The sequence below is a fragment of the Kickxella alabastrina genome, assembly GCF_025024165.1.
Source record: "Kickxella alabastrina strain RSA 675 chromosome Unknown BX661scaffold_13, whole genome shotgun sequence".
NCBI lineage: Eukaryota > Fungi > Kickxellomycota > Kickxellomycetes > Kickxellales > Kickxellaceae > Kickxella > Kickxella alabastrina.
In genome coordinates this window covers 438,235-463,566 of record NW_026251484.1, presented here as the reverse complement: position 1 = coordinate 463,566, position 25,332 = coordinate 438,235, and the positions used below count along the sequence as shown (strand labels likewise).

General features: G+C 49.2%; 10 protein-coding genes across 10 annotated transcripts; 8 read left to right on the top strand and 2 right to left on the bottom strand.

Annotated features, from left to right (window-relative positions):
• Positions 1 to 22: 22 nt before the first annotated feature.
• On the top strand, positions 23 to 466 carry BX661DRAFT_198821 (cytochrome c oxidase, subunit VIa; the record flags this gene model as incomplete). Its single annotated transcript, XM_051538267.1, has 2 exons — positions 23 to 134; positions 234 to 466. 2 exons carry the CDS (start codon positions 23 to 25, stop codon positions 464 to 466), a joined length of 345 nt encoding a protein of 114 aa, XP_051391310.1.
• Positions 467 to 534: 68 nt separating this feature from the next.
• On the bottom strand, positions 535 to 1,807 carry BX661DRAFT_198820 (uncharacterized protein; the record flags this gene model as incomplete). The annotated part of the gene is made up of 3 exons (XM_051538266.1): positions 535 to 1,099; positions 1,138 to 1,188; positions 1,224 to 1,807. The coding sequence occupies 3 exons, from the start codon at positions 1,805 to 1,807 to the stop codon at positions 535 to 537; spliced, it is 1,200 nt and encodes a 399-aa protein (XP_051391309.1).
• A 336-nt stretch (positions 1,808 to 2,143) lies between these two features.
• On the top strand, positions 2,144 to 2,913 carry BX661DRAFT_194012 (uncharacterized protein; the record flags this gene model as incomplete). The annotated part of the gene is made up of 4 exons (XM_051537839.1): positions 2,144 to 2,186; positions 2,312 to 2,617; positions 2,691 to 2,806; positions 2,833 to 2,913. The coding sequence occupies 4 exons, from the start codon at positions 2,144 to 2,146 to the stop codon at positions 2,911 to 2,913; spliced, it is 546 nt and encodes a 181-aa protein (XP_051391308.1).
• A 959-nt stretch (positions 2,914 to 3,872) lies between these two features.
• Positions 3,873 to 9,136, top strand: BX661DRAFT_171482 (tRNA synthetases class I-domain-containing protein; the record flags this gene model as incomplete). The annotated part of the gene is made up of 9 exons (XM_051533706.1): positions 3,873 to 3,920; positions 4,048 to 4,109; positions 4,370 to 4,376; positions 4,869 to 6,134; positions 6,346 to 6,432; positions 6,549 to 6,606; positions 6,801 to 7,101; positions 8,117 to 8,290; positions 9,070 to 9,136. The coding sequence occupies 9 exons, from the start codon at positions 3,873 to 3,875 to the stop codon at positions 9,134 to 9,136; spliced, it is 2,070 nt and encodes a 689-aa protein (XP_051391307.1).
• A 3,649-nt stretch (positions 9,137 to 12,785) lies between these two features.
• Positions 12,786 to 14,320, top strand: BX661DRAFT_213289 (velvet factor-domain-containing protein; the record flags this gene model as incomplete). The annotated part of the gene is made up of 3 exons (XM_051538740.1): positions 12,786 to 12,838; positions 13,462 to 13,752; positions 13,785 to 14,320. 3 exons carry the CDS (start codon positions 12,786 to 12,788, stop codon positions 14,221 to 14,223), a joined length of 783 nt encoding a protein of 260 aa, XP_051391306.1. The 3' UTR covers positions 14,224 to 14,320.
• Positions 14,321 to 15,103: 783 nt separating this feature from the next.
• BX661DRAFT_183494 (uncharacterized protein) lies at positions 15,104 to 16,479 on the top strand. Its single transcript, XM_051536252.1, has one exon. The coding sequence runs from the start codon at positions 15,203 to 15,205 to the stop codon at positions 16,391 to 16,393; it is 1,191 nt and encodes a 396-aa protein (XP_051391305.1). The 5' UTR covers positions 15,104 to 15,202; the 3' UTR covers positions 16,394 to 16,479.
• Positions 16,480 to 16,900: 421 nt separating this feature from the next.
• BX661DRAFT_143761 (peptide chain release factor RF-2) lies at positions 16,901 to 18,172 on the top strand (the record flags this gene model as incomplete). The annotated part of the gene is made up of 4 exons (XM_051533019.1): positions 16,901 to 17,141; positions 17,290 to 17,432; positions 17,540 to 17,755; positions 17,870 to 18,172. 4 exons carry the CDS (start codon positions 16,901 to 16,903, stop codon positions 18,170 to 18,172), a joined length of 903 nt encoding a protein of 300 aa, XP_051391304.1.
• A 15-nt stretch (positions 18,173 to 18,187) lies between these two features.
• BX661DRAFT_198816 (P-loop containing nucleoside triphosphate hydrolase protein) lies at positions 18,188 to 20,668 on the bottom strand (the record flags this gene model as incomplete). The annotated part of the gene is made up of 6 exons (XM_051538265.1): positions 18,188 to 19,033; positions 19,066 to 19,323; positions 19,421 to 19,548; positions 19,584 to 19,689; positions 19,806 to 19,983; positions 20,007 to 20,668. 6 exons carry the CDS (start codon positions 20,666 to 20,668, stop codon positions 18,188 to 18,190), a joined length of 2,178 nt encoding a protein of 725 aa, XP_051391303.1.
• Positions 20,669 to 21,176: 508 nt separating this feature from the next.
• Positions 21,177 to 24,554, top strand: BX661DRAFT_198815 (uncharacterized protein; the record flags this gene model as incomplete). The annotated part of the gene is made up of 9 exons (XM_051538264.1): positions 21,177 to 21,757; positions 21,787 to 22,000; positions 22,098 to 23,220; positions 23,252 to 23,319; positions 23,361 to 23,564; positions 23,657 to 23,827; positions 23,859 to 23,950; positions 23,974 to 24,058; positions 24,084 to 24,554. 9 exons carry the CDS (start codon positions 21,177 to 21,179, stop codon positions 24,552 to 24,554), a joined length of 3,009 nt encoding a protein of 1,002 aa, XP_051391302.1.
• Positions 24,555 to 24,914: 360 nt separating this feature from the next.
• On the top strand, positions 24,915 to 25,313 carry BX661DRAFT_198814 (uncharacterized protein; the record flags this gene model as incomplete). The annotated part of the gene is made up of 1 exon (XM_051538263.1): positions 24,915 to 25,313. One exon carries the CDS (start codon positions 24,915 to 24,917, stop codon positions 25,311 to 25,313), a length of 399 nt encoding a protein of 132 aa, XP_051391301.1.
• Positions 25,314 to 25,332: the final 19 nt, after the last annotated feature.

Below are 25,332 nucleotides of genomic sequence, written 5' to 3'. Positions count from 1 at the left end.
TTTTCGGAATCACAACCTCATAATGCTTAGAATCACGCACCTCGCACGCACCGCAGCGTCGCGCGGCACCCGCTCGTACTCGTCGGGCATGTTTACCAAGGAGTCGTACAAGGCCTCCAAGGAGCACGCGCGCAGTAAGTAGCCAAGGAAGAGGGCGAATTGAGGCCAATTAGAATATGCTTTTTGGAATTGCGCTGAATCGGCCATACGGCTTTTTGTTTTTGTTTTTGTAGCTGCCGTCGAGACCTGGCGCAAGATCTCGCTGTTCGTCGCCATCCCGTCGGTCGCCATCATGTGCTACGTGTCCACCAAGGAGGAGCTGGACCATATCCACCACCTGCAGCACGACCCGCCGACCTTTGTCGGGTACCCGTACCTGCACGTGCGCAAGCGCAAGTTCCCATATGGTGACGGCGAGCACACGCCGTTCTGGAACCCCCTGACCAACCCCGACCCCGAGGAGTAAAAATAGGTGTTTATTATATTTGGCCAATGCCCAATGTGCGTTAATAAAATCACTTTTTAGGATTCCATTCATCTTTGTTGCTGCGCGAAAAACGCGCCAATATCAGCATCTGTGACGACTTTTCCGGACGCCGCGAACGGCCGCAGATAGTCCTTCAGGCGGCTGCTGAGCGTATGGTAGGCGGCCGCCGCGTTAACAGCCTGTGTGCGGTCCATGCGCGCCATCTGTGCCATTGCTGCCTCATACAACGATTCACCGCGTGTGTCGTCCTCCTCGGGCTCAACAATATCATCCTTGCCTAAAAGAAAACTCAGCCCGCTTGTTTCGATCGAGCGCATGCACTCCAGGCACGTGCAGATGTCGCCTTTCCAGCCGTCCGATAGGAACAGGTCGGATGGCTGTTGAGCGTCGATCGCGGCCTTGTCCTGGCGCAGGCGGCAGAGCGTCTGTCGCGGTCGTTTGTGCGCTGGTTCGGGGATGTCGTCCAGCTTGGTGTCATCCTGCTGGGCGCTGTCGGGTACAATAACCTTGGTGCTGCTGTTGCCATTCTCTTCACCGGACACATCATCCTCGCCGGCTAGTGCTGGTGCTGGTGCTGCTGGTGGTGCTGCTGCTGCTGGTGCTGCCACGCGCCTGACAGTTGCATGAGCCGAGTCGATATGGCGCAGAACAGCGTGGGTGGCCACCACTCTCTGCACATGTAGGCGTCGAAGTCGTTCTCGCTCGGCAGGCATCGCCGATGCATGTCTCGTGAAACCAGTCGCTGCACACGTAGCACTGCACCATGGCCGCAACTTCCTTCTCGGCATCGTAGTATTTGTCGCAGCGACAATAGTGGCCCCAGAAATTATGTCCGTATGCATTCTGCTCGTTCAAAATGCCCACCAGCGCATTGCGCCCGCTCTTTAAGCGACAACAAAGCCCCGTTGCTGCCGCTAGTCTCTTTGTGCCGCAGTCGCACCGAAAGTGCCGTTTTGTGAACAGCTCAATGACCTGGTGGCCTGCATGGCACTCGATACTGCACGAGTAGCACATTCCGGCAGGGTCAGTCTCTTCACGCTCACTGCTGCTGTGTGGTGTTGTGCCGACAGATGGCTGTTGGTATTGCTTGGGCGCATGGGTGCATGTGAGGCAGGCGTAAAGCGGCTGGTGGATGTAGCCTTGGTCGAAGGTGCACGTGTCGAACTTTCCGGGTAGGAGCTCGGCTGCTTCGCGCTCGAGGTCGGCTTGCGCGATGAGGAAACTGTGCGCTGTGATAATGCTGTCGCTTTCATCGGCCGGTGCTGGAGAAAGACTGTCTTGTTCTTTTTGTTGTATCTCTTCGTTTTTTGGCTCGACCATTGCAGGAGTATCAAAAGCAACTACTGGTTATGTATGAAAAGGATATGGATTTATGTTGGATTTAAAGTAAACAAAAGGACAAAAGGCGAAAAAGATATTCGCCAAACCTGCCTTCCCACCCAAATCATACTGCGCTTGATTGGCTGATTGGGAGCATGTTTTTTAAATCAATCAAATGTTGATAAGATTTTGAGATGAGAGCATGCGCTGAGCTGTTTAAAATGCTTTCACTTTTTCGTTCAATTGAAGTTGAATTTCTCAAGCTTTTCTTTTTTTTTCCTTCACTTTCTTTATTTTTCTTCACCTTTATTTTCTTTTACATTTTTATAATTCAAAATGAACTCTATCGGACTCTCGGCAGCGCGCATCTCGGGAAGAGGTACAAATTAGAAAAAGACAACGAAATCGCACGATTGCAGCCATTTTCAGCAATTCCGAATCCACTAATCATACACCCCCGCCCTCTTGCTTTGGTGATTTTTTTTGCATTCCAAACAAACATAGTGTTTGCCCGCTGGCTATTGCAACGTGCCACCACACAATCGCTCAAAAACAGCCTGCGCCTTGCGCCCGTGCGCGCCATGTCGAGCGCCGTCGTACCGCGCACGCACGACCAGATCATCAGCAAGCCCGACAGCGCTGGCGAATACGTGCTGAGCTCTCTCGATAAGCTTTACAACTGGGCATTCACAGCATCCACATGGCCAATGACCTTTGGTCTTGCATGCTGCGCCGTCGAGATGATGCACATGGCGGCAGCGCGGTACGACCAGGATCGTATTGGTATTGTGTTCCGTGCGACACCTGGCAGTCCGATGTTATGATTGTGGCTGGAACCTTGACCAACAAGATGGCTCCCGGCTTGCGCAAGGTTTACGATCAGATGCCGGAGCCCGTTGGGTTGTTTCTATGGGCTCGTGTGCTAATGGTGGCGGTTACTATCACTACAGTTACTCGGTTGTGAGAGGCTGTGACCGAATTGTTCCCGTCGATGTCTACGTGCCTGGATGCCCGCCTACCGCGAGGCCCTGATGTACGGCATGCTGCAGCTCCAGAAGAAGATCAAGCGCAACCGCGTCACCACTATGTGGTATCGGAAGTACTGATTTTTTCTTTCTTTTCCCTGATTTTTTGTGCCACCCACCCCTTTTCTCTCATTGTGTTCTTTGCCAATGGGAAAAGAACAACAAGCAAATATAAAAATTTACAAATGCTACTCATTTTTCATTCACGTGGCTGCACGCACAGCAGCCCATTCTGGTCCTGCAGAAGGCCGCTTATAAAATAAACAAAAGGTGAGCTTTTTTTTTTCCGCTTCGGCCCTTATCTTCAAGGACCACTAATTCATTTTTCGATCAATTTATAGTCTTTCTTTGCTTATTTCTGCAGCTCATACTTGAACAAAAAAATATGGCGATGATCAGCCACGCAATGCGGCTTAAAAGGAGTGCAGCCGCAATTTTCCTGCCGCTGCCGAACATGGGATCGCGCACGCAGCTACTCAACAAGCAGTGGTACGCTACAGCGCCAGTGCACAAATTTGAAAAGTACTGTCCGAAAATAGTCGAGTCCGACTGGTACGACTGGTGGCTTAACCGCGGTCTGTTCAAACCAACCACCACCAGCACGGCCACTAAAGGCGCAAGCACCAAGGCCTTTTCCATGCTCCTCCCGCCACCCAACGTCACTGGTGTCCTGCACATTGGACATGCGCTGACACTTTCGATCCAAGACGCATAGCGCGTTGGAACCGCATGCATGGTCTCAGCGTCAACTGGGTGCCTGGCACTGACCACGCGGGAATCTCAATGCAATCAGTGGTCGAGAAGAAGCTATTTCGCGAAAGCGGCTTGTCGAGACATGATCTGGGACGCCAAGCGTTTATTGAAAAGGTCTGGCAGTGGAAAAGGGAGCACGGGGAGACTATCAAGATGCAGACAAGGAGTATTGGTGCTTCGGTCGATTGGAGTCAGGAGTACTTTACTATGGATGAGGGCATTCCAAGGTCGTCAGGGATGCGTTTATTCGCTTGTTTAATGATGGTGTGGTTTATCGCGATACTAAAATGGTCAATTGGTCGTGTGCACTGCAGAGCGTTATTTCGGACATTGAGGTAAATTGAGAAAAACAGAAATGAAACAGATACAACACAAGAATGTCTGTTTTCTTCTTCTTTGTCATAGTGTACATGTTGATTGAGTGATATACAAAAAATGTACTATCCGATTTTTCTCTAATAGGTCGATAAGATTCCAACTGAGGTCGGCAAATGCTTGATGTCCCAGACAGCAAATCAAAGTGAGTAATAGAAAACCTATTCTTATACAGCTTTCGCATCTATTTTTCATGCATGTTTTCATTCATTCCATTCCATTTTTAAATTGCAATTGTACAATTATATATCTGAGATTCATTAATAGGGTGGAATTCGGCGTTCTTCATGCAATTGAATTCATTATTGTCGATCCGCCGGCTGCGGCCCACGCACGCTGCGTGTCGAGACAACCCGTCCGGAAACTATGCTTGGAGACGTTGCACTTGCAATCCACTCGGGTGATATAGATACAAGGTAAGTGCATGGTTTCATTTAAACACAAAATAAGTAAATGTAAGTGTAAATATGTTTTATTTTCATTTAATGTATTTATATATTTATATGTTTGTGTATATATGTGGAACATCATGCATTAGGCCCTGCAAGGGAAATTTGTCGTGCATCCGTTGCTTCGGCGGAATATTCCAATTATCTGCGACGATACGCTGGTTGATTCGAGTTTGGCACGGGCGTAGTAAAGGTAAACAAAAAAACATTTATGTTTAAATTTTTTTGAGACAAACTATTATAAATATATACCTGGTACTTCACAATCCATGTTATTCTAATTTAAAAATCAATTACAGCATGCACCTCATTTGTACATGAAACACGATTTACACACGCACAGGCACATATTTCTGGCATTTTTGTTCACATTCTTACTGCATTTGCATTTGCATCAACTAAAATTTGCACCCGTGCCAAAAAATATTATTAATTGAATTCAATTGTTCTTGTGCATAGATTACCCCTGCGCACGACGAGAACGACTACGCTTGTGCCCAGCGACACGCCCTCCAAATAGTGCCAGTGTTTCAACCTGACGGCACCGTGATCAACGACTCACTTTTCGGAGAATTTGTCGGCAAGAGCCGTTGGGATGCGCGCAGAATGATTATAGACACGCTGAGGGAATCCAAGGCATACGTGGGCAAGCGTGATGCCGAGGCCAGCGTCATTAGCCGGTGCTCGCGCTCGGGCGACATTATCGAGCCCATGCTCAAGCCGCAATGGTACGTGAGATGCAGCATTATGGCCCAGAGGGCCGATGAAATGGTCCAAACGGGCAACATTGACTTGATTCCTGAGCGCCAGCGCGTTATTTGGCACAACTGGCTTGCAGGGATTGAGGACTGGTGCGTGTCGCGCCAGCTGTGGTGGGGGCATCGCATACCGGTGTACCGCATCGAGTGGGTCGATGGAAACAGGCCTGGTGTGTGGGTGGCGGCAAAGAGCGAGCAGCACGCGCGCGAAGAGGCACTCATGTCGTTGCCATCATTGACGGATACTGTGGATGCTGTGGGCATTCGCTCAGTTGTTCAGGACGACGATGTCCTGGATACGTGGTTTTCGTCAGGGCTTCTGCCGCTGACTGTCTTTGACCCGGCACGCGGAGCCGGGGCCCTGAGCTCTGTGCTTGAAACAGGTCAGGACATTCTGTTTTTCTGGGTCGCGCGCATGGCTATGCTCTGCACGTACTTTGCACAAATGCCGCCCTTTTCCACAGTGCTCTTGCACCCAATGGTGCGCGACTCGCAGGGCCGCAAGATGTCCAAGTCGCTGGGTAACATCATTGACCCGATGGACGTCATCCACGGAGCCGAGCTATCCAAGTTGCAGGAGACACTACAGCGCGGGTATCTGACCAAGCAGGAGTTGGCTCAGAGCACCAAGGAGCTCAAGCACCTGTACCCCAGTGGTTTCCAGAGATTTGGTGCTGACGCTTTGAGATTCACACTCCTCGTGTACACGCAGCAGACCCAGCAGATTAACATGAGCCTGGATAACGTCAAAGCGTCGTACCATTTCTGCAACAAAATATGGAACACCTTCCGCTTTGTCCACATGCACGCCAACAAGCTGGGAGTTCAGAAAACTGGGGGTTCGTGGTTCGATGGTATAGATCAGATGTCCATGTTTGATCGCGCGCTGGTTTCGAAGCTCTGCGGAATGTTGTCGAGTTACCAGCAGGCTATGGGTACTTATCGACTGGCTGTGGCTGCTGAGCTTGTAAGGGACTTTGTCCAGCGTGACTTGTGCGACAGGTATATTGAGCTTTGCAAGTTGGCGTTTTCGGCAACCAGGGCGCGACTAATCAGGTAAATTTTTGCTTGTGTTTCTGCCTGGCGTTTGAAGAAGAAAAAATCAACACGTCATTTAAAGTCATTGGAACTATTGATTAAACATTGTCTGCTTTGCATTTTTACTTTGAATTTTTTAGGATCCTGTTGTCGCTGTCAAGATTCTTCTGGGATCGTTTGAAATTGTGCTGCGAGTCTTGCATCCATTCATGCCGTTTTTGACCGAGGTAAGTAAAAGCAATATATTTTTGTACAACTAAAAACCAATATATATTTATTGGACGCGTGCGCCAACATCAATAATAACAATATCTGGGCATTTGATATACTTTTTTATGTGTAGGAGCTCTGGCAGCGGCAGGAGCGCATGGGTGCCGAGGATGACATGTCAATAATGGAGAGTATGTGGGAGCAGCCTGCTGGGACGCACGACGGCGTACTCAAGCCCAATTTACAAGCAGAAGTAGAAAATGAGGCAAGTTGTGTCAACTATAAAGTCGCAATGTCAGTGGCAAGACCAGAAATGACGCAAAATTTTAATGCAATAGGTACAGTACCATTAAATTAAATTAAATTAGTCTCTTTCTGTGTGTAGTTGGTCCTTGGCATAGTTTCTGCCATTCGCTCGCTAAAGCAGCAACATGCTGGGCGCTTGGATACTGCCCAGCACCCAGACAGCGAGCCGATCTTTTCAGTGGTAGTGGAGTGGGCGTAGAAGATGCAGGCGAAGGTCGCAGTGCGACAGAACAGGCGATGCAAACAGCCACACAGTACAAGGAATGCGTCGAGATTATGAGCAGAGAAACGGGGATTATTATACGCACAAATGCTGGACCTGACTCTGACTCTGGCCCTGTCTTTTCGGACTCGGGCAATAAAGGCGAAAAAACAACGTTGTAAGTTTCCATTCATTCCATTTGGCAACTTTCTTGTTTATCTGTTTTTGTAAGCGAGTGCCTCTCAACTATTCGCGAAATGAAACATGTCTGTTTTATTTGCCATGTGTTTATCCCTGATTACCGACAGCTGGGCTGCATGGACCATCGTTTTTACACTCGTCATCTTTTGTTCTTTTTCCCCAACCAAAACCAAAACCAAAGCCATTGCCTGTTCTTTTTAGCCAAAGTACCGAACCGACATTGCCACTTTGTCACAAAACGGCAGCGGCGGCAGCAAGTCTTTTGTACGAATTGGTATTGGCTTCTTGTGTGTCTATTCTCCCGGAAGAAAAATGCCAACATTTCTTTGTTTCTTTCTGGTGGCAAATATGTATATAACCAGAAGGAAGGATTTTCGGGATTTCATTGCATTGCGTACCCGTTCCCCGCCTTTTCTTTTGTCGGTCAATTTTATTTATTCTTTTTACCAACCTTATATCTGTTTTCTGCCGGAAACCCAGACAAATAATAACGTCCGCTCCATTTCTTGCTATATATTCGGGCAATAAAGAAGCCAAAAATCGAAGCGGAGTATGAAACTATTTTTAATCTTGCAAAAATTGGGGAATCATTTTTAAAATTTTCCAGTAGTGAACCACGAATCCCCACTTGCCTTTATTTTTTGTTACGTATGTGTGTAAATCCTACAATCCATTTCTTCCATGTGCATTAAATCCAAGGTTGATATTGGTTTTTTATCTTTTCAGTGGATTTTGCCGCAAATGCAAACTACTTTTTTCCTTTTCTTATTCCAGCTGCCAATTCATCCTTTTTTGACTGCAAAGTACGGGGGGAAAATCACAACAATGCAGTGATGAAAATTGTTGTCATTATGTCCGAGTATGTCCATTTTGCAACAAAAAATGAAGTGATATTAAAAATACCTCTATATTTCACTCCAAAAAATAATAAAAATAAAAATAAAAATGTAGGCAACCGTCGTGGTTTCTCCGCAAGTACAAGTTGTGGCTAGGCTTTCTAGCGATAAGAAATCCGGGTCGGATCAGAAAGGAAAATCTGTCGATAAATCCGGATCGACAGTGGCGGCGGTGGGAAAGCTGAAGGCCGAGCTCGAATCTGTCTACCGCATAGTCAACAGCGCGGGGTACCAGAAGAATGCGCCACTCAACGTGAAGGAGTCTGACAGGTAAGATCCGAATTAAAGACATAACCTCATGCTTTATTCTATTTTTTATTTTGTCTTGAATTCTCTGAAATGGCTGTATTTATACTTGGCTCAGGGCTTCAAGCGGCAAAAAAAGGCTTGGAAACTTAGACAACGATGCGTAAAAGAACACTTGCAGGCAATCCAGAGCATCCATTATGTGTCCAGCTGGCTCTCTCTTGTTGAGACCGAATCCAGTTCCGCTTTAGGCACAAGTGTTGTTGGGGGGGGGGAGAAAGAAGGCCATTTCCAAACTAAGACAAGCCATTAAAAACAGGCCGACAACTAACTTTGGCAGCATGCTTTTTTATTTGCCAGTCGGCTGGAGGAAACAGGTCCCAGTTTTGCGCTTAAACTTGTTTTTATATTTTTTACTCTCATTAATAACAGTGGCTGCCATTACAGACGTCAACACACTTGTTCTTTTTCTTCTCCCCACCCGTCCCTTTGTGTACATCACATTTCAAAGCCAGTGCTGAGAATCGTAAGAGTACAAAAGCATTTCAAACTCCGACACCATTGATCATCTCCCCTATTTTGTCCCCAATTATTTCCAAACATTCTGTTGGCTCCGCACATCATCGCCCAAAACGCTTTTCTTTATCAAAAACGAGTCTGAGTTTCATTTTTTGTCTGAGATTTTCGCTTCTTCATGTCTGTGTGAATTGTGCCACATATCTGTGCATCAGAAATGCAAGCTGATTTTTATTTTTATTTATTTATCTCATTGTTGCATGTTTTTTTGTTATTTGCTGTTGTAGGAAGCGCATCAAAATGATTCAAGCCAAGCTTGCTGTGTTGTTGGCAAAAGCGTGGACTCCTGAATAAACCGCTAGTATATAACGAATGTCTTGTGTTCAACTCCTTCGTCCCCTCCCTCCCTTCTCACGGGGCTCTTGATGTTTCTGCTAAGGCCCAGAAAGAACCTTAAATTTGGTTTATTTTATTTGCTCTAGCTGCTCAAGTTTTTTGTTTTGTACAATCAATTGTGCTAGAAAGGAATATATGATTGACTCGTTGAATGGCCGATTACATGGGGTTTAAATGCTCGAGTTTCCTGTTCAGCCTAATAAAATATGCAATTTATTTGCAAGAAAATACCTCGCACAATAACAAGGAAGGAGGCGGCAGCTGCAAATGGTAAATGTCAATTTAATGGCTGCCCCGACAGTGGATATTCGCATCTCATCGTTCAAGTTGCCATAACATCCTTCCTCTATACTGCAATTGGTGCCCGGGGCCCAAGTAGATTGCAAAAAGTAAATTTTTTACTGGGAAGTCATGTCCATATCTTCTAAACATTGCTGCCACAATAGAAAAATTAGGGAGGCACAGTGTATGACAGCCATATGCATTTTGCCTGCACTTCAAGAATTAAGATAAAAATAATAAAAGAATAGACAAGGCTATTGCATAAAAATAATGAGGAAAAAACAACCGAGCAGAAAAATTAATAGGGGAGGGGGTACGGGGGTGGGTGCCAAGGGTGGGTTGGAGAGGGTGGGTGGTTGGTTGGTATATCAGGAACAGGTGGAATGCGGGACCAGTGTTGACGCATTTTATTTCTTTTAATGGCAAGCCGCTGCCTCTGCCGTTGCTGCCCTTTGCTTGACGGAATAATGTATCATTGCGTGTCGCCAATCTCCACCTTTTCTTACATATATATATTTTTTACCTTTGGACACTTGAGGATTGCATTCATTCCGGCTTTCGCTTATTGGAGCAGTTTCTGCGACGCTTGAAAGCAAGAAAAAATAAAAAGGTGATTGTGTGGAATATTGGTGCAATCAGCAAGCACCAGAATCAATGGGCAATAAGGCAAGGGAAAGCGAGATAAATAATAAAATGTTACAACAAAACACTTGTTCATATCCATTAGTCACTCATCTTCTCTTTTGCTTTATGTGTTTAATAGGTTTCACCACTACATAGGGCCACGTCATTATTCATTGCTACTTGTGCCTATATACTTCTTTATTAGCGCTGTTATTTGACAACTGGCTGTCATCTATAAACATACTTGAAAAGGAAACAGTTTGGCCGCGCCCTAAGCACACCCTGCCAGGAATCTGGAACTCGGAAAAGTTTAAAGGTCAGCCACTTTTCTCTCTTTTCATCTCCCCACCACGGCTTTTTCTTTCTTTCTTTATTCAATCCGTCTATCCACCTTGCCGCACATCATCGTCATAAGCAGTTTTTTCTTCTTTTTCTTCGTCTATCCCCTTTTCGGGTTATTTTTTATCCCTTTTTCAGCACAAAAATTCTTCTCTGGTATTGATAGCACACAAAAAACTTTGCCTGACAAAGAAAGGTTTTCATAGCCAGTTAAAAAAGGAATATCTTGTGCTCTGGTTTTTCTTTTTTCATCTCTTTTGTTTAACATTTTTTTTATTTTTTGCACTTTCTTCCCCTTATTCAACGCCTTGCGTTACTTTTGAGCTGACGATTTAATATATTTATCATCCGCTCATTTTTATTCTTATTTTTGTTTTAATCGTGTAATTGTTCTATAAACTTGTAATCCACAAGTACCATTAGCAAGCACCTTTTTATCTGCCATTTCCCCATTTAATTATCAATATCTACTATCATTGTATCTGTTTACCATTAAATACACAAGGGCAACAACAAATACGACACCAGCGTGTTATTTTATTTTATTTTATTTTGAGCATCAAAAGGTAAGCATTAACAAGGGTTTTGAAATCTTTGCGCGTACGTGTGTGTAATCCAATATTTACTTTTATACGCACTGTTCACTGCAGCTGGGCAAAAAAAACCCCATCTCCACCATAAACATACACTCACACATAAATCTCTGGTTATTTTTTTAAGAAATAAAGAATGGGTACAGTACAGCAACACGTTATTTGACTTGCTTTGTGCACTGTTTATTTATACACTATTTTACCATCACTGTTATCAAAACCACACAGACAATGTTTTGCTGCTCCCCAGCGCCTACTGCCGACTGTCAGTCATAAAAGGCAATCGTGCCCTGTCCTTTATTTTATTTTGCTTTATTTTTCGGGCTTGTCTGCATATTATTTTAAACCGCGCTTTCCTTGGCTGGGAAAAATAATTTACACACACTTTGTAAATATAAAAATAATCCGCTCTTGATATTTTTGTAAAACTAGGGATATTAATTGGCGACTTTTTATTGTTTATTCTCGTTCTTGCTCTTGCTCTTTGTCTCTCTCTCGCTTGCTCTCTCTTCATCTCTTGTTTTGAGCGCTTGCGTATATTGTCAATATCTGGCTGACCGACAATAGGTTTTTGCTCTGACAGTCATCACCTCCGTATATACTAAATAAAAAATACACGGCTCTTTTCAAGTCATTCATCCGGTTGCTTTTAAAATATGATGTATCATTCACTGATCGCTAAATTTTTGATGCCTGATATTTTATCTGTTAATATTGTTTTCTTGCGTAATCTTTTCAACCCGCGTTTCCATTTGCTTTTAGCAGCGAACGCAGCGGCTTGTAGTCTACATAAAATTATGCACACAATTACAATTGACACTGCTTGCATAAAGCCGGAGAGCGTGCGTGTTGCATCTTTGTGCCTACCTTTGTTTTTTCCTTTCAATAATCTAAAATTCGTTTTTCCTCCCAATTTAATCAGTTAAGTTCATTTTAGTTGTCAAAAAAAGAATCGCAAGAAAACCAATTTTGTGTTTATTCCGTCTACTGCTCATTACAGCGCCACCTTTGCCTTCTTACTTTTCTATCTGTATCTGCACCTGTCATTACGCATATTATTATTCGCCTGCGCTTTGGAGACAGAGCCAAATAATTACTGGCATTCGCATATTACTGCCGGCACCACCCTAAAAATATCTCTTATTGAGGTATATCCACAATAGGCGCTCCTTGAATACTAAAATAATACAAAAGACATTGGCATATTCATTACCAATCTTGTTTTCAAGCTATTGTGCGTGAGCTGATTTGATGGCTGGGGCCGGTTATGACAAACGACGAGCACAATCACTTCTTTTATTTTTTGGGGCTGGCGTCGACTAACTCAAACCTTTCTCCTTTTCTTTTCTTTTCTTAGTTTTTTGATACTGTACTAACTTTTGCCTTGTTTTTCATTTTCTTTGTTTGGACGCCAACTTGGTCGCTGCCATCCAATATCTTTACATATATCTCTATCATTACCCATTCCTTTTACCCTTCTACTTTTACACACAGGGCCATACACTTTAAATCCTCATCTCTCGCCCACCTTTTTGCACTAAAAATACATACAACTCGCCGGATAGCCAAAACTTACTAATTATTTACTTTCACACACAATTGCTTCTGACAACCGTACTTTTCTTTATCAATAGAGCACTGTAGATAGCCGCGCGCACACACACACACTCTCTTTCTCTCTCTCTTTATACACGCATTTGGGCACATTGATGCTGCAGCAAAGATACGAATTCTGTGATCCATCCGAGTACCTGGGCTCTTTAAATGACATGGACGGGTTTCCTCCTCCCAACTTGGCTGTAAAGCCGACATATGTGCAACAGTAAGTTGACCAATTTTGTGTGTAAATGAGTTTCATAACTGAGCATTACATTTTTCCTTTCATATTTACAGATCAACAAAAGAAAAAATCACTGGCGCGGATCGTTCGAGTGACCATGAAATTTCTGGGTTTATTATGCCCCGTCTTTTTAGTGGCGTTGCTTTTTCCGCACCAAACACAATAATGTACCTTCATTTAATTTCACACAAGCATGGCTTTATTTTTTGGCCAACAGATACAAAATCTCGCTTTTATTTATTTTTGGTGATAACAAGCACCGATATATTTGCACAATCCACCGACTTGTTGCATTGTGAGAAAAATTTCTATGGCCAAGGTCGTACGCTGTATGGAACGGAACAGAACATTGTTGAGAGCCGTGTTTAATAACTACACTATTGCTGTCACTGTATCCGCTACTGTTTTTTGTCTCATGTACTTGGTTTGCCCATCCTAACAAATATAGCCAGCCAGCCCGTTATCATAACATAGCTTCTGCTTTTTCCTACGACCCAGTTTTTTTTCCACTGCACCGCACTACATTGCATTGCATTCCATTACACTTGCAATCATCAAATCTCTAACAGTTTCCACTCTCTTCTTGTTACTTGGTCTTCATATAGTCCGCATCATGGCAGCGTTCAAAAATACGAGCTCGAGATAGCGCAGCATCCAATCAGAGCACGTATGTGTGGGTTCGGCGAGAAAGACAGGCGGCCGCTGGATCCACCGCCAGTAGTGCGACTGCGAGTGCGCGACGACAACGGTGAATTCATGCAAAGCGAGGAAGTTGACATCTGGAGGTTTGTTGTCTCGGCGACGCTCTGGGCGCCACACGCCAACAGTGACCGCAGTATTGTCATCAACCCAAACACGCTCCCCGGGCCCGTGCCCATGTACCAGCCATCGTCGTCGTCAGTGATGTCTCTGAACGAGCCTGTCAAAGTGCGCAACCTGGTGGGCACAACCGTGTCCAATGCGTACTTGCTAAGGACGAATACGACGTGCTCAGCATCTTTTTTATATTCCACGATTTGTCAGTGAGGACCGAGGGCCAGTTCCGGCTCAAATTCCAGTTTACAGTCATTCCGTCGGAAGAGGAACCGCTGGCTTTTGTCGAGTCCGTTGCCTGGAGCAGTGTATTTGAGGTGTACTCGGCAAAGACCTTCCCGGGCATGACCGACTCGACCGAGCTTTCGAGAGCTTTTGCCACGCAGGGCATCAAGATCACCATTCGGAAAAATAGCCGCGGGCGGCCTTACCACAGCCGCGCAGGCGGTCACCTCGAGGAAGATGGCTACCAGGACGATGACGACTTGGACAATGAGCACGATGGCGATATGGAGTATGGCGTCGGCGTCGGCGGCTATTTGAACTACCGGTGAACATTCAGTTTAATTCAATATTAGTATGCGCGCCTCTTTTTAATTTACCCAAAAACTTCCGGCCCCGCGTGCTCTCTAATTATAATGCGGCAAGCAAAACAATTCACTGTAGCAAATTCCCAACCTGTAGGGGTAACCTTTGAGATTGTGTTTACGCACTTACCATTACATTTTGTTAAAGTTAGTGCGTTAAAACCTTTTAACCAAAGTTAGGAAAATGGTAGCACATATATGTGAAACATTCATAAGCATTTGGCAGCAGATCAAGGATCGCAAAAAAGTGACATCAAGCAGACGAAAGTGGAATCGTGACATGGCTGTAGTGCTGAGCTTTTGCATCATCCTCATAGCCATGCTTACAGCCAGAGGCCTCTCCGTTTTTTGCGCAAAAAGGCACCGTTCGAATCGGGTGAGCCCAAGTCCACAGTGGCGCCCGAGATTTTGACCGAGACTTTGCCCAAGCCAAAGCCCAAGCCCAAGCTTCTCTTCGCAAGAAGCGGCGCAATGCTTAACATCTTCAACCATGGTGGACTATTTATTGCCTCTAGTTTCTAAGCACGCTCCGGATTGCTATGCAATCGGATGTGAATGATGTTGATTTGCAGGATATCTGAATTTTCTAAAGATATTTGCACTTTCTTTTCTTCAGCGTATATATACTGGTGACGATGATGAAACCCTGCTGGGAATAAATAAAAGTAGCCTCTGATCATGCCTTTGTTGCATCACGAGGTCACAAAAAACCGAATTTCAGCTTCCAAATTTTTATTCGCACTCACGTGGTCCTCGGTCCTGATGTTTTTTATTTTTATTTTCCATGCCGAAACACAATTAAAAGCGCCTCCCCTCCCCTCACCTTCTTCGTCTGCTAAATTCAAACATTATTATTACTATTTTATTATTATACACCCACTCGTAGACTACCACAACAACACGTATTATACTACACGTTACACTTTAAAAACCCTCTGGCTGTTCCATGGCACCCTCCTCATACCATGGCCTCATTTTGACTGCCGGCATGCTAGCTACCGGCACGCTCAATACGCTGCTGACCAAGCTCCAGGACAAGCAGTGTGTTGGGAACTGTGACAACCCCGACATGTCTAAGCGCGAGTACTTTGAGCAGCCCGTGTGGCAGACACTCAACATGTTTTACGGCGAGATGCTCTGCCTGGTGTGCTTCTACTTGTTTTCGCTGCGCCAGCGCAATTTCAACGCCGTGGAAAACCGCGGTGAGTACGAGGCCATTGCCGACAACGATGATGAGTCGATCAATGAGCAGATTGCGCAGATCGTGCCGACTACCGACGCTCTGCCAGTTGTCGATGCCGCCGAGGCCGGCGCAGCAGGGACGCAGCAGAAGAACATTGCTGGATGGGCCACCCTGTGGATGTGGGTACCTGCCGTGTGCGACCTCATGGGCACGACGCTGATGAACGTCGGCCTTTTTTTCACCACCCCCTCAGTGTACCAGATGCTGCGCGGCGCTGTTGTTATATTTTCAGGCGTGTTCTCCGTCCTGTTCCTCGGCCACCGCCTGGAACGCTTCCAGATCATCTCACTGCTCCTAGTCGTTGTAGGCGTCACAATCGTTGGGTTAAGCAACATTTTCTCGCCGCCGCCCCAAAACTACTCGCTCGGCGAGACACCCGACGCCATTGACGCCAATGCTTGGAAGGCTACACTGGGCGTTATTCTCGTTCTTGGTGCCCAGGTGTTTACAGCCACTCAATTTGTCGTCGAGGAAAAGATCATCCGCCGCTACCACCTGACTCCCCTGCGCGCAGTCGGGCTCGAGGGGTCATTTGGCGCCGTCACAGTCATGGCCGCTATCCCCGTGCTGCACTACACCATTGGCCGTTCGCATCCCGGCGGATACTTTGATGCGTCCGAGGGCTTCAGGCAGATTGTGGACAACCCGGCGGTATGGCAGACATCCATTTACATCATGCTGTCTATCGCACTCTTTAACTTTTTCGGACTCTCAGTTACCCGCTACCTGAGTGCCACTTCGCGTGCGACTATTGATACCTGCCGCACACTGTTCATTTGGATCATCTCGCTTGCTCTGGGCTGGGAGGCCTTCAGCTGGATCCAGGTTGTTGGTTTTGTTGTTCTGGTTTACGGAACATTCGTTTACAACCGCGTCCTGAGCCTGCCATTCTAGAAAAAAATAGGATAAACCTATCTTTTTTTGGGATTGTACTTTATTTATGAATTCAATTGATAATAATATCATATTGTATATCAAAATACAGGCGTGCACCGAAATGAAAATTCTTGCCTTATCCCCTAACTCGAATTTCTTGGTGCTATTTAAGCTGATGGGGTTTGAAAATTATTGCCACGCAACTATTTTTTACTGCTCTCAACGCAACATATTACTACTCCCTCGCTCACTTGGCCACTTGCCCGCAATGTCATTGTATACGCTGCAAAAGATGCAGAACGCACTGCCCATGATTGTTGCAGCCCATTTGTCCCAACGCTGCTTTGCGAGTGCACATATCAGCAGATCACATCATGATTCAGCATGGGAGGCCGCCGTGGGCCAGTTTCGCAGTGCTCAGAGCGATCTATTGCAGTCGATCAGCCACGCAAACCTGCACTTGCACTCGGGGGCTCTTGGAGCCACGCACAGCCAGCTGAACCTGAGAGCCCAAGAAGTGGCGGTATGGTTGATCTGGCCGGCGAAATGAACGACGCTGACCTTAAGAAGCATCTGATCAGCACAGACATCAAGGAGTTGTGCGACGAAGTGGGCAGGTTTCGCATCAGCTGGTTGTTGCAAAGCAAAGAGGACGCGGATGTTGCTGTCACAATAACAGCTGGTGCTGGCGGAGTGGATAGCTGCGACTGGACACAGATGCTGGCCGGAATGTATTCTAGGTGGGCTGCCAGCAAAAAGTTTAAATGTAAGAATTCACTTACATATTCAAACCACTTAAATGATGATGATGACAATGATAGTGATAATATTGCACTGGCAAACTTACCCTTTTTTGAATACCAATTTACAATGCTTTCTTTATCCACATCTGCGCCCTCATTTGTTTCTGATAGTTGCATTTATATCGACCACCGACGGCGATCCAGCGGGCTACGTGAACGCTACGTTCACAATCACCGGTGCTTTTGTATACAGCTGGCTTCAAGGCGAAACGGGTGTGCACCGCCTTGTCCGCATCTCTCCGTTTGACAGCAAGGTAACAAAATGGGTGCAACGATATGTCACAGAATGGGCACAACGCTGCAAACCATCCACAAACTCGGCTCATATTAAAACCACCATTGTAAATGCCATTTTGCGTAGGGCAAGCGACACACCTCATTTGCCTCGGTGCTGGTGTATCCGCTGGCCAAAATCCAGCCTGGAGTCGGCAGTCCTAGAGGCAATAAAGTTGCAGACATACCGGAAAAAGATATCCGTATCGACACGTTCAAGTCCAGCGGACCTGGTGGCCAGCATGTCAACAAGACTGAGAGCGCTGTCAGGGTCACGCACATGCCAACTGGCATTGTAGTCGAGGTAAATTAACATTGTAAAGAAAATATATGTTTGAAAGATATTTACGAGACACGGGTGAATGCCAAACAATACGCAACAATACTAATAATACTAATTTGTATATTCTGGTTGCAGTGCAAAACTGGGCGGTCTCAGATCCAAAACAAGGCAGTGTGCATGGGTTTGTTGTGCGCACGACTGAAGAAAATGGAAAATGACAAGAAGCAGCAGCTCAAGGCCGACGAGCGCGAACGTTTGCCAGAGAATGCCTGGGGATCGCAAGTGCGCTCTTATGTGCTGCAGCCGTACCAGTTGGTCAAGGATAACCGTAGCGGTTACTCAACATCTCAGATAAGCGCGGTGCTCAAGGGCAACATTGACGAGTTTCTAGTTGCCCAGTTAAACATGGACAAAAATGGACAAAAATGTAGTCTATAATAAAAATAAAAATGGTTACTTCCGGTTATCCGTCTTCAGCTTGGCTGTCTCGAGCGCCGACTCCTTGCGCAGTGTGCTAAACACTGCGTGTGCGTCCTTCTGGTCCAACAGACGGTCGGCCAGGTCGCTAATGATTCCGCTGGACAGATAGCGCCCAGAGATACCTCTTCCCATGATCTTCTTTGAAAGCATCTGGTTGAGCCGTGACTTGGCCGTCCTGATGTGCATCTTTTCCTGCTTCTCGGAGCGATTGATCTCACTGCCACGCTCATCGTCGGATGAGGGCATAAAGTCGCTGTCCAGCTCAATGTCCATCTCGGCGGCGTTCTTCTTGAACCAGTTGCGCTCGTGCGAAATCTTGTTCAGCTTGTGCTCGCGAAGATCAATGTCCCTGGCCAGATCGACGCGAGGCTTCAGGCGCCCGATAAGGTCCAGGTCGATGGGGAACGGCGAAATGTCCTTGTCCAGCTTGGCGCACATCTTGTAATACAGTTTGCGCTCCTCGGGGCTGACCATCATGACAGCCAGGCCCTCGTTACTGGCACGCGCAGTACGGCCACTGCGGTGAACGTACAGGTCGCCCGAACGCGGGAGCTGGTAGTGGATGACATAGTCGACCTGCGGGATATCGAGACCGCGCGCGGCCACGTCACTAGCAACCATGACGGCGTTCTCAGTGTCGCGGAAGCGGTCGACGTTCTTGAGACGCTGGCGCTGCTCCATCTGCGCGTGGAGGCCAAACACATTGATCTGCAGTAGGCGCAGCATCGGGAGCATGCGGCGGATCGAGTCAATGCTGTTCACAAACACAAGGGTGCGGCCAGGGTACCGCATCAAAAAGTAGTACAGGTAATGGTCCTTCTCGTGGCCATGCAGTCAATGCGGGTCTCGACAAGCGTCTTGGCTGTAGAATCACCGCGAGTGACATCGATAAACAGGGGCTGCTTGTCGTAGAAGCCGACGCGCCCGATGAGATCCTCCATGGTTCCGGATTCGGGCTTTCCCTGCATGCGCTTCATTGCCTTTGGCGACAGCTTGCGCTTGTTAAGCTGCATGTCCTTGAGCAAGGTTGCCGAGAAGACAAAAGTCTGGCGGCGGCGCTCGGTCTCCTGCAGCGCAGTCTCGTTGAGGGCCTTGAAAATGTCCTTGAGCTCCGAAAATGGCCGGGCTCCAGCATGCGGTCGGCCTCGTCGATGCCAAAAACTTGATGGCGCGCAGCTGATCCAAGTACACGTCATTGGTCGAGACCAAGTCCCAGAAGCGGCCTGGCGTTGCGATGATGATGTCCGGGCATGTGTTCAGCTGTCTCTCTTGCTTCGGCTGCGACATGCCGCCGACAATAACAACGAGCGCGCCCGGGAAAAGCGCGCCATGGCCTTCAGATGGTTCTTTACTTGGATTGCCAGCTCACGCGTCGGCGTCAGCACAAGACCTGTCGGCGCAGTCCACTTGCCGGGGTTCTCGGAAATGTGCTGCAGCATGGGGATTCCAAAGGCCAGTGTCTTTCCTGAGCCGGTCTCCGCGCGCCGATGATGTCGCGGCCCGTCATCGAGTGGTACAACGTCTTGGACTGGATCTCAGACGGCGTGTTAAATCCAAGGTGCTTGAGCGCGCGTTGAAGCAAGGGGTGCACGCCGAACGCATCCCAGGCGGAAACGTCGACATCCGGGTCCTCTACGTCGTCCTCAAAGCCTGCGGCCTTTGTATCGTCTTTCTCCTCATCATCTTCGATCTCGACTTCATCGACTTGCATGGCGTCCTCGTCCTCGTCCTCGCCAATCTCCTCCTCCTCATCCTCTTCTTCTTCCTCGCTTCTTCAATCTCAGAGCCTGACAGTCCCACTACATCATCGTCCGACTGGCCCTCGTCGGCATCAGTGGCAACATTGGCCCCAGCCAGCTCGCTTTCAGCTTCGCGCATAAGCTTGCCAATCGAAACGAGTTCACCCGTCTCTGCCTTTTGTTCCGAGTAGTCGTCGACAGCGACAAAGCTGTCCCAGTCCACGGTGTCGTAAAAGTTATCAATCTCTTCGTCAGAGTCGTCGCGCGTCGAGGTGATGCGTGCCAGCGGCACAGTGCGCTTGGCCTGCTTGGCATCGCTCTTCTGGGCGGGCTTGCCAGCTTTGCGCGCCTTGTGGAATTTCAGAGTGCGGCCACCAGTCTCCTCGTCGTCCTCCCAGGCGCAGTTAACACCGTCGATCTCCTGCAGGGACACCATGCCGCCAATGTCGTTGTCGGCGCCTGGAATGTATGTTGGCATTGCCACATCCTTCCAGTCCCACTCGCCCTCCTCGCCCTCTGTAGAAGATCTTCGGCAGCTTGCTGGGGTGCGCTCTTCTTGGGCTTGGTACGCTTTGTCTTCTTGGCGGAGGCGGCGCACTCGATGCTGGCTCGGACTGATGCTGCTGTGGGCGCTTCTTTGATTCCTGTGTAGAGGGAGATGGGGCTCCGCCAAAGCAGCCGGCTTATTCGCAGCAGGCATGGGCGGCGGGTTCATGGTCATATCGGCCCACTGTCGTTGGCGGCTTCGACGACGGGTTTTTGATCTTTTTTACCGGCGTGATGGTCTTTCGCCGCTTGACGTCAAAGCTCGCCAGCAACTGCCTTTGCTGCTGCTTCTGGCTCTGATGCCGCGGTGTCTTTTTGTGGGCATTTTTGAAGGATAGTTTTGTAATAGAGGGGGAAGAAAATATGTAAAAATCTGTGTCCTAAGAGTCAAAAAGAGCGAAAGAAAGACAAGTCAATTTCGCTGTGAAATGGCGGCCTGCGATCAGCCAAAAAAAAAAGCAAAGGAAAAAATATATGTCTGATCAAGATCTGGATCAGCACAATTAAATTACAAACGCGCTCGCACATATTGAAACGCGAACGAGGAACACGAGTAAAAAAAGAAAAATAAGAACAGAAAGGCACGCAGTAGCGGTTTGCTTTATTTTCCGTCTTTCCTTATTCAAAATACTATTTAATTTATACACTCTCACACGCTGCAAGTCAACTAAGCAGCAATGTCCCACAGCATAACCAGCGCGCGATATGCGCACGCCGAAGGATACACCGCCGTCGCGTTCAACAGGAGCGGGCAGTTTCTCTGCACCGGCGGCAGCGACTCACTAGTTCGCGTGTTCAAGACAGGGAAGAACGAGCGCGACCAGGAGGCAATAACAATGGAGCAGCATTCCGACAGTGTCTTATCCCTGGCAGTCTCGCGAGGCAAAATCATCACTGGAGACGATGAGGGCTTGGTGCTCAGCTTCGACACAGGCTCGTCAGACATGCTGTCAGAGCAAGGCAGCAGCCTGTCTGTGCAGCCCTCGGGGACAGTTTTGCGCTCGACGCTTCCGGCGCGCGACATCAGCATCAGCAACAGCGAGCGGCAGGTGGCCATCGCGACGGACGACGAAAACGTGCGGGTGGTGTCGCTCCTGGACACGTCTCTGCTGCACACTCTGGTCGGTCACCGGGGCTCGGTTATCAGCGTGGCCTACTCGCCCGACGCGGCGTTTCTCGCGTCGAGTGGCTGCGACGGCACCGCTCGCGTGTGGGACATGCGTGACGGCGAGCCGACTGCGTTCAAATCATTGCCAAGGTGTCGTATGTCTGCGAGCCTGGAAACAGCATGGAGCAGTACAAGGTGCGGTGGAGCCCAGACGGCCGCATGTTCGCCATCCCGGGTGCCGACAACTCGATCAAGCTGGTCGAGCGCAACACCTGGGAGCCCAGCGTATCGCTCGGCGGCAAGCACACAAAGATGATCACCAGCGTTTCGTGGTCGTCGAACAGCCGCTACCTGGCCTCGGTGGGGCTGGACTGCCAGGTGGTTGTGTGGGACGTGAGTGCACGCAATCGATCAGTACATTTAAAAGCACGAGCACGCTGTGCCAAGTCGACTGGAATCCGCGCGCCAACATGCTGGCCTTCACCGACAGCACGGCGCACTGCGCTTCTGGGACGACGTGGTCCCCGTCAAGCAGGGCCACGCGCCGCCATTTGACACCCTGCCGCTCGAGACCAGCTCACTGCACAGGGACTATCGGCAGGCCGGCACCGCTCACACCGCGACCAACGACCTGATGAGCGACCTGTTTAACGACGCAGCCGATATCGAGAATATGGTCCGCGATTTTGGCATGAGCGACAGCGGCAATGCCATGACTGGCGGCGGCGCCGACGACGACGACGACGACAACGACGACATAATGGATGGCGGGGAGGCCACGGGCGACGGACTGGACGACTTTGTTGTCGATGACGACGGCGCCGGCTATGCCGAGCGGCAGGAGCCAAGGTGGATGGCCGTGGGTGACCCGACGACGCACTGCTTTCAGCCGGGCTCCACGCCGTGGATTGGCGACCGGCGGTACCTGGCATTCAACATGGTCGGAAGCATAGTCTCTATCGCCCAGGACGACGCGCACAACACCATCGAGGTTGAGTTCTACGACAAGTCAATGCACCGCGACTTTCATTTTTCCGACTCGTTCAAGTTCTCGATGGCGGCGCTGTCAGAGTCGGGCTGCTTGCTCGCAACCACGAGCCGCGAGCTCGCCAACGACCAGTCGCTGCGCGGGGCTTTGGATGCCGACGAAGCGTCGGTGATCTCTTACCGCGGCCTTGCCTCGTGGTCGTCCAACTCCGATTGGATGTTCAGGATGCCCGCAAAGGAGCACCCGCGGTGCATCGCAACCTCGGCGCACGGCGCGGCTGTCATCACTTCGCTGGGCATGCTACGCCTGTTCACCTGCGGCGGCGTTCAGCGCCATATCGAGAGCCTGCCCAACCGCGTGGTTACTTGCACTGCCCACGGCGACATGCTGTTGATTGTCATGGAGGGTCTGGGCACAATCAAGTCGAGCACCGGGTCACGCCGGCTCGAGTACGAGTATGTTTTGATGAGCATGGACGGGCAATCGCGCCTGGCTGCGGGGTTCTGCCCCGTGGCGCCGGCGAGTGAGATCGTCTGGGCGGGCTTTTCCGAGGAGGGCCACCCGGCGACTGGCGACTCGAAGGGCATGGTGCGCGTGCTGCACAAGTACTGGGCGGCAATGACGCGTGTTGGGTGCCTGTTCTCGACTCGCGCAAGGTCTCGTTGGACCGCGGGAGGCGCGAGCCTACTGGCCCGTGGCGCTGTCCGCCAAGCAGCTCATTGCTGTCACCTGCAAGGGCAAGTCGCGATTCCCCCGTTCCCCAAGCCGATCCTGGACGAAATCGACGTGGAAATCCCTCTTTTGCAGTCCGACTCGCACACTGCCCAGCAGGAGGCCAAGTACCTGAGCACAAGCGTGTTTTACGAGCAGCAGTGTGGCGAGGCCGAGCGCACAGGCAGCGAGTATCCTGGCGGCAAGGCATCGCAGGCCAGGGATGCGCTTGAGCAGGACAAGCTGCTGCTGAGGCTGGTGCAGCTGGCGTCCAAATCTGACAAGACCCAGCGTGCTATTGATCTGGCGCTGTTGATTCGGCTCGAGACGTCGTTTGACGCGCCATCAAGATCGCCGTGCACCAGAAGCAGTCGCTGCTGGCCGAGCGTCTGATGCGGCTGAAGGAGTCAAAGTTTTCTAGCAATGCAGATGACGACGACGAAGTGGAGGAGGAGGAGGACGTTGACATGGAGTCTGATGGCCAGAAGGGATTCAGATCGTCCACGGCTGTTGCTGCTGCTGTTGCTCGCCCTCATCGATGAAAACACATAGGCGGCGGCCGCCACGTATGGCCGTGGCAAGCAGAGCGACAGCGAGGACAGCGTCGGTGGTGATGAGGACGATGTGTTTGGAATGGCGGCGCCGTGAGCGACAACGACGATGGCAGCGGTGCAGATGTTGGTCTCACAATCGCGCGGCCACCGAGGTCTCTGCTGCAGCAAGCGGAAGGACTAGCAGCAGCAGCAGCGCTCGTGACCTGGTTACCAGGCCGACCAGGCCCCGACGACATCCAAGCCGTTCAACCCATTTGGAGTGGTGTCGCCAAGTAAGTCGATGGAGATCAAGCGCAGCGACAGCTTTTTTAATGCGGCGGACGCGCATAGCTCGGCTCTCAGCAGAGAGGCATCTGCTGCCAACCTTGGCGGCGGATCATTGACTACCACCACCAAGCGCCAGAATCAGCTTGTCGCTGACGACGATGATGGCAGTGCTGGTCCGCGCAAACTGGCCAAGAAGGCAGCGGCAGCGGCAGCGGCGGATTCCAGCAGCGGCACAAAGGACCGCGCCCAGTCGAAGCTTTTTGCGTTTGCGTTCAAAAGGGACGACAGCAAATCAGGGGCGACCTCAGCGCTGCCCAAGCCAATGGCGGCCGCTGCTGGCGCCAGCGAAAACGGTGACTGTAATGGTAACGAGGACATCATTAGCGATGTTAATTGTGATGGTGATGACGCTGCCTTTGCTGACTAACATGGGAACGCTTGCTGCTCTTGTGATACTTTAGCTTGTGTGTGCATTTGCTGGCGCGTGCGTTGTTAATGCTGGTCGTATGACTCGAAGCCCCTGTCTACCCCTCTCTGCTTGTGCTCCTCCGACTGGCTTATTGTTATTTTTTTTGCTTGTGTAACGCTTAACATTTGTTCAGAAAAAAGTTGGTTTTGTGTGCTTGCCACGCACAGCATATAAATAGCAAGAGAAAAGGCCATGGGCGCCGCCGGCCGTTTAGCACAAACTTTAATATTTTTCCTATTGGAATTACAACACCGCATCAAATATCACTCACCAACACCATATATAGGTTACCAACAACAATTAACATTTTCACAAACCATGGCCTTTGCAGCTGGAGCAGCAGTTACGATCCCAACGATCAGCGCGTTTAGCACGGTTGCGTACTACGCCAAGCATCCAGGCGATGGCGACAAGAGCGGCAACGGACAGCAGAAGCAAGCGATGAGGTCGTCGATTTCGGGAGACTCTGACGCGCATCGCGAGTTTATCCTTGACGACGATCCCAGCGAGTTCTCGTCGTTCTCGACCGGGCCGGACTTCAGGTCGGCCGGCCGCATGGGGCGTCGCAAGTCAGCGCCCATGTCGTCGTCATTCAACGCACAGAGCACCGTCAAGCCGGACCACAGCCTCCTTGAGGACCCGGAACTTCAGGTGTGGCGGGACCGGTACAAGTGGGGCAGAAAGTACGGGCTCAACTACGCGCATAACGACAGATGAGATGAGGCAGGCAGCCAGA

Coding starts and splice junctions, on each gene's coding strand:
- BX661DRAFT_183494 (XM_051536252.1), top strand. CDS start 15,203: ATGGCACCCTCCTCATACCATGGCCTCATTTTGACTGCCGGCATGCTA.